General features: G+C 40.6%; 1 protein-coding gene across 4 annotated transcripts in view; it reads left to right on the top strand.

Moving 5' to 3' along the window:
- The window catches only part of LOC109966562 (homeobox protein Meis2-like), a 53,871-nt gene that overhangs the window by 42,561 nt on the left and 4,234 nt on the right, over positions 1-7,076 (top strand). For 3 of the 4 annotated variants that reach the window (XM_020611480.1, XM_020611478.1, XM_020611477.1), the window contains 4 exons: positions 566-642; positions 2,324-2,382; positions 2,637-2,726; positions 3,937-4,024. In XM_020611480.1, the coding sequence (XP_020467136.1) occupies positions 566-642; positions 2,324-2,382; positions 2,637-2,726; positions 3,937-3,995 (285 nt within the window). In that variant the 3' untranslated portion in view covers positions 3,996-4,024. Of the gene's footprint in view, positions 1-565; positions 643-2,323; positions 2,383-2,636; positions 2,727-3,936; positions 4,025-4,246; positions 6,134-7,076 lie in introns of those variants that run through there. The other variant, XM_020611481.1, reaches the window with a different exon arrangement.

The following is a 7,076-nucleotide window of genomic DNA, read 5'->3' as shown; positions in this document are numbered from 1 at the left end:
GAATTTTTTTTTTTTTTTCAAATTTTCTGAATTCTGGAGTGACATTTTGATTCTCTATTACCACCTCATGATAGATTTGTGTTTTGCGCCATTGTAGCTATAGTAGAAGTGGTGGCCCTCACAAAGAAGTCACAGAACGTGGGACACACAAAGGCATAAAGTCGTGTGTGTGTGTGTGTGTGTGTGTGTGTATGTAGGTAGGTGTGTATTTAGTTTGTACATGCATACAAACACAGGATGTGGCCTGAGAGCAGCAGAATCAGGACTGGCTCATGAGTCTGCATATCTTTATCTGCCACCTGCTGCCCTTCTGTCACATAATGCCCCATGCTTTTAGCCTGAAATGTTTAGGGGCCAAACCATGGTCATCTGTTTTTTCAAAATTGATTTGTGCACTCACTTCCAGGAATGATTCCACGTCTTAAGTAGCAGTTTTCTTGAAGTACAGGACGCTGCACTTTTGGGCAAAATGACAATACAACAGGGCCCCTAAATGAATTCAAGCTGTTTTTACTGAAAGCGTTGATATTTTGTCTTGTTATTTATTGATTTTTGTCACTCACAGCATCCTTACCCATCTGAGGAGCAGAAAAAACAGCTAGCACAAGACACAGGCCTCACCATCCTGCAAGTAAACAACTGGTAAGTCACTCTAAAACCATCTGAGGATCTGAATTTTGCACATAACCTTTGACTCTTTTATCCACTCACACATGCACATACAATATGGGTCTGTGGTTTGTAAAACACATTTTATAATTAATATTGACTTAATACTCTTGCTCCAACTCGGTTGGCACTATGAGTTACAGAGTCATAATGTAGTCAAACCAAAACATGTAATGTCAAACATAATGTACATTGTTGGATTTAGTGTTACTATCCAAGTGATAGATGACCATCAAAAATAAAAAACAGTTGCTTTCAAATCACAAAAATGAAAATTCCATGATTGTAAAACATAGTTTTTTCTTCAATATCAGACTAATTCAGGTGTTTGGTGTCAGTGCATCCACTGTTACGGTTTACTGGAGATTCTTATTGATAGTACTTAGTTATAAGTACCTTTGGAATTACTGGTAAAAACTACTTGGAACGTTTAGGAACACTTCATTTTCTGGGTGTGCCAATCCTAAAATAATTCTCAGGAAGATTCCTGGAAATAACTACGTATGTAATTTAGTGCTCGTTTTAGAGAAAATAGACATTGTATTGCAAGTATTTTTGTTAGAATTTATTTGTAAGTTTATAAACCACAGTACTTCCCACCATCCCTGGTAGGTTAGTGGTTAAGGCGCAGCGCTCTTGCCGCTGCAGCCCGGGTTCAAATCAGGGTTGCGTCAGGAAGGGCATCCGGCATAAAACATATGCCAAATGTCAATATGCGAGTCGGCAGTGTGACGATTTGCTGTGGCGACCCCTAAACGGGAAAAGCCAAAAGTGACTTTCTCTCAGTACATATTCATTCATTGTTTCTCATTTGTTATTTCTATAGGTTAAGACTGCAATTTACTGGAATTAATAACTGGAAGTGTAGACACTCTCTCTACCTTTAAGATTAGACTTAAACCTTTCCTTTTTGATAAAGCTTATAGTTAGGGCTGGCTCAGATGACACTGAGCCTTCCCTTAGTTATGCTGCTATAGGCCTAGACTGCTGGGGGGTGCTCTCCTCTCCTCCGTTAACATTAATCTGCCCAGTATTTTATAGTGTCTGTTTTTTTGTTTGTACTGTCTTGTTGCTTTTCTCCTCTCTCTCCTTTATCCATTCACCCCAATCGGTTGAGGCAGAAGGCTGTCCACCACCTGGTTCTGTCTGAGGTTTCTTTTGTTAAAGGGAGTTTTTCTACTCCCCACTGTTGCCAAGGGCTTGCTCAAGAGGGATTTGTTGCACTTTTCACTATGTAAAGTGCCTTGTAGAGAATAGACCCGGCAAGCTTATAGTACATAATGTCATTATGAAGAAAACATTTGAGTGCTCCTGCTGTCTAGCCTAAAGTTTGACCTACGAGTCTAAACCCGACCCAGACCCGAAGTTAATTTTAAAATTTCTGTCCAAACCCAGCACAAAAACCTGGATACTGATGGTTCCTGTTGGGCTCAGTTCGGGTATCCACACTCTAATGCCTTGGGATGATTTTTAATGCTATACAATCAAAACTGAATTGAATAGATAATTCATTTTTATTAGTTCTCCAAGAATTAGTGACATTTATTTGAATAGATAATTCATTTTTATTAGTTCTCCAAGAATTAGTGACATTTTATGTGAAGGTTTTTAATCTGTTCATCAGGGTTCACATGATAATGTTTTTCCTTTCCAGGTTTATTAATGCAAGGAGGAGAATAGTGCAGCCCATGATTGACCAGTCCAACAGAGCAGGTAAAGCTGCACTTCATTCACTGTCCATATTTTCTGACATTCAATAGATTAATCTGGTGGAGGAAACCAGCTAAAAACAGTAAACACGAGAGACATATGTATCAGAGGAGCTAGTCCTAAGACATTTAGATTATGTATGAAAGAAGTGCAGAATGAGGAAATGGTTTTATATGCATCATGATGGGTTTGAAGCAAAGCAGTTGTGTATCTTTGGGTTGCACACTGACAAATTAATTTGCCCTCTCCTCTCTCAGTAAGTCAGGGTACAGCTTACAGTCCAGATGACCAACCAATGGGAGGCTTTGTTCTTGATGGGCAACAGCACATGGGTCTTCGACCTGGAGGTGAGCAATCACCCATACATTTATCAAACAAAATCACTTTTTGGAGCAACACTGGTGCAGCCACAGGTAACTGTCAGAGTAATCTCATATAGTGCATATGAGCTTCAGTCTGGCTGCTGTTGTTGTAGACTAGAGTTGTGGTGATGTGTGTGTTATGAAAGAAAATGTGTGCAAGGTGCACTGTGCATATAATGGAAAACTCAAAACACCCCTTCAGTTGGTGGCGCTCTAGACAACTGTCTATGTGGTCTATGCCTAAACACAGCGCTGGTTCTAAAGCAAAAATAAAAACATCCATACCTCAGCACAATGTGGGAATATATTGTGTGAATACAGCCAAAACACACACTTCTGTCTGATCTGATGTGGCATCTCTGGTCTGCACCTTGTGTGTGTGTAGCCCTGCCCTCAAACAGACACACAGACCTGAAATCGGATGCATGTAGTAGCCTACTTTAATTCCTGATTTCTATTTATAAATATGTCAAACACAATCTGATAACAGCCTGTTTGTTTTGTTTTCAAAATGAAAATCCATTGCCACCCTCAGTACCAGGATTCTGGTGGCTGTGTAAAATGAACACAGTTTGTGGGTTCCTGCATTTAGATCACCACGAGTACACACACACACACACACACGCACACACACACACACACACACACACACACACACACACACATTTGTTTCCAAGTTTCCAAGTGATGGCTTTACATTGACTTACATTCATTTTCTGGAGACTTAGCCTAACCCTAAAAATAACCACTACTTTCCTAACAATAAAACCCTACCCTAGCCTCACCCTAAACTTAAATCAAATTTTCACTCTAAAATTTAATGAATTACATGGTGGGGACCAGCACCTAGTCCCCACAATGTGTATGTGTATAAACAGGTTTCAGTCCCCACAGTGTGAATAATATCAGGCACAAACACACAACCACACATATAAAGCCCTTACCTAATCATAATCATGACATTATATTTCAGAAATTTTAATTGTATGTGTAAAGTTTCTTAAATAAATTCCCTGATTTTGTTATATTTTAGAATACTTGGATACTTTTCTCTGACATCATAGCCCTTTTGAAAGGAAACAGTGTGTGAGGTATGGTGGGACATGTTGTTTACTGAGACGAGAGGGGTCTGATTCATATGGTATGCTCACATGATATCTATAGAGCAAGATGTGTTTTTATGTATCATTCCTAGGGCCCATGGTTGGCATGGGGATGAACATGGGCATGGATGGTCAGTGGCACTACATGTAAAACCACTGCACTGAGGCAAGCCTGAACAAGTAAGTAGTGCAGTCTTTGTCTCTCTTCATTTAGAAAAAAGAAACTCTTTACCAGTTCCCCTACTCAATTATCCTTCATAGTTTTTGTACTACTTTTTCCTGTCATTATTAGTGTGATGATTTTTTTCTGGGGTGATTTTTATGTTAATTCAAGTAATGTATTCACAGACATACAGTATTGTCACAATATTTACTTTAGTTTACTTTTGTCTTTCTGGACAGAGTTTTAGGCAACACAGCTTGTTAAGCTGTTTCCAGTGTCAGAACCTAAGGAGCAGTACAACCCATACTTCCCTTAACCATCACCTTGCACAACCTCACGGGCTGATGCGGACAGTTTTTCTTTGCTTTTCCATTGGATTTTATGTTGTGTTGCGCTTTGTGTAGAGGAGGGTGAGGCTGCGCTTCTCGCACACACAGTCAGCTGAACAGAGGACATGAAGGATCACTCTGTAGTGCAACAATCAGCCAGTAACAGAGACTGTATGAGCAGTTTATCAAACAGCTGTTGAAGAAGTATAACACAAACTTGCAGAAATGTGCCATCTTCACCGCTTTTCTGGAGGTCTGCTCTATGAACCCCCTGCTATTTACATTTTACACAGGGTGCTTGTAATGCTAATGGTTGAGCTGTAAAGACACTGACAACCAATCACTGGCAACAGCTTTGCTAACACTCACCGCCTCCCCCCTCACTCTCCTGGTACTTGATTTTAGTACTACTTCCTGAGAGTTGTTGAAATTTTGCTCTGGGAATGCAGAACAAGTATTATGGGGTTTGATACGTTTTGATAGGTTTCTAAGGTGGAAAAACTATATTAGTGTATTGGTTTTCAGAAATTAAAATATTCAGAGATGATTAATGTTTGTGACAACTTCAGTCTTAATTTCCATTATTTCTATCAATAATAGTTTAGAGGGGGGTACACTGGGGGGACTTTGAACTGATGATACTGGGAGTTCTTAAAACCCTACTACAGTGTTACCATAACTGACAAAAATGCTCAAGAAAACTAAGAAAGTATGTCCCAGTTTGTAATCAATTGTAATTTCCTTTATGTCTCAAGTACAAGAGACTGTCTGAGATTACACTATACTGCTTATCCCACACCTTATCTTCACCTCCTGGTATCTGATTAAGAATCGGGGCAATGCTACCCCTTCTCCTTCTCCTCCAGACTCAATCAGCTCCCCACCACTGCTGACAGTTCTCAAATCAAGACATACAGCCTACCGAAGGCACCCAAGCACAGAGAATTTTATTTAATGCCCACTCTCCACTGCTCAATGAGCCAAGCTTTAATGACACTTACCTTGATTAATATAGCTCTTTATATGTAAATAGGAGCTACATTTGCTTCATTCCTCCCCCGGGCCAATTTTTGCCAACACAGCCACCACTTCCCTGTCTAATAACTCCCCTAGTTTTACTAATGAACTTCAAAGGGCAGATAGTGACGTGACATCTACAAAGTAAATAAATACATCTAGATCTGCATAAAGATACCAGGCTCTCAACCTACATGCTGCCTAGATATTTTTGAAGACTAATTGTTTCTTATTGAATGAGTTACACTTAAATGCTCTATAGATTTGAATGTTTTTGACTGCCCAAATTTTATATGTGGTGAAAAGCAGTAAATCTCTGAGGCTTTTCCATGCATGATAAAGCCCGAGCCATAACATTTTGCCATTAGGGAATACATGATTGAATCTGCATTTTTTAAAATTCTTCTCTTTGCTGCACAACACAGCTCACACTATGCAAAGTTTTATTATATACTGCTCATCTTAACTTTACATGTTTGGCAGAAAATATCTGGAGTTCAATTCATGATGTAATATGATGGAAGAGCAATGTCATCAAAATATTTTTTAGATTAAAATCAAAAGTGGAAGTTTATTATTAAGTGGAAGCACCAGGCACGAGTGAGCAGGCTGACCCCAGGACAGTGATCTGGAGACAGAGACGAAAACGAGTCAAGAAAGGAGGGCTCCATGCTAGGCTAAAACCTCTCACTACCCGACCGTTACTACCCAACCTCTTCCTAGCTAACGAACAGTCTCTGGAAAACAAATTGGACGAGCTAAGAGCTAGGATTACAACAGGCAATAAGAGAATGCTGTGCTCTAATTCTCACCGAGACTTGGCTTTCTGACAAAGTCCCAGATTCCGCAATTCAGCCACAGACCCACTCTGTACATCGGGGGAGACCGCACTGCTGCTTCAGGGAAGGTAAAAGGAGGCGGTGTGTGTGTGTATATCAATGTGTATGCCCATGCAAGGGGCAAGTAAACAGTAAACCAGCATAAGGCCGTGTAATATAACAAAATAGGCAGTATTATCAAGCAACAAACAGTGCAAACAATGCAAAATAAGCAGTATAAACGGGCAGTAAACAATGCAGACAGACAAAGGAATGCTCATTGTGAAATGAGATAAATAGGTGCCGTCCCTGGTAGGCTAGTGGTTAAGGTGCAGTGCTCTTGCCGCGGCACCCCGGGTTTGAATCAGGGTTGCGTCAGGAAGGGCATCCGGCATAAAACACATGCCAAATGTCAACATGCGAGTCGTCAATGTAACGATTCGCTGTGGCGACCCCTAAAAAACGAGAAAAGCCGAAAGTGAATTAAAAATAGAGACCTGTATGGCTCTGTGCATACATGGCTGCACCTCGCCCCCACCTGGGACGCTCGGACCACATTTCTTTGTTCCTGTATCTAGCTTGCAGGCAAAGACTGAAACAAACAAACCCTGTCATCAAACAAATTAAACTCTGGACCCCAGAGACTGAAGGCACCCTGCAGGACTGTTTTTGCCCAGACAGATTGGGATGTGTTTAAATCTGCAGCCACCTTGGAGGACTTTTCTGTCAGCGTACAGGATTATGCTGAGTATGTGACCGGATACATTAGTACCTGTATTGACAACGGTGTGCCCACCATACAAATCAGGAGGTTCCCCAACCAGAAGCCCTGGATAAACAGTCAGGTATGCCACATGCTGCATGCTTGCTCTCATGCATTCAGATCAGGCAATGAGACAGTGTAG

The sequence above is a fragment of the Monopterus albus genome, unplaced genomic scaffold (genome assembly GCF_001952655.1).
Source record: "Monopterus albus unplaced genomic scaffold, M_albus_1.0 scaffold114.1, whole genome shotgun sequence".
NCBI classification, from domain to species: Eukaryota; Metazoa; Chordata; class Actinopteri; order Synbranchiformes; family Synbranchidae; genus Monopterus; species Monopterus albus.
Note: the sequence above shows the minus strand (reverse complement) of the source record. Positions and strands in the feature narration are given on the sequence as shown.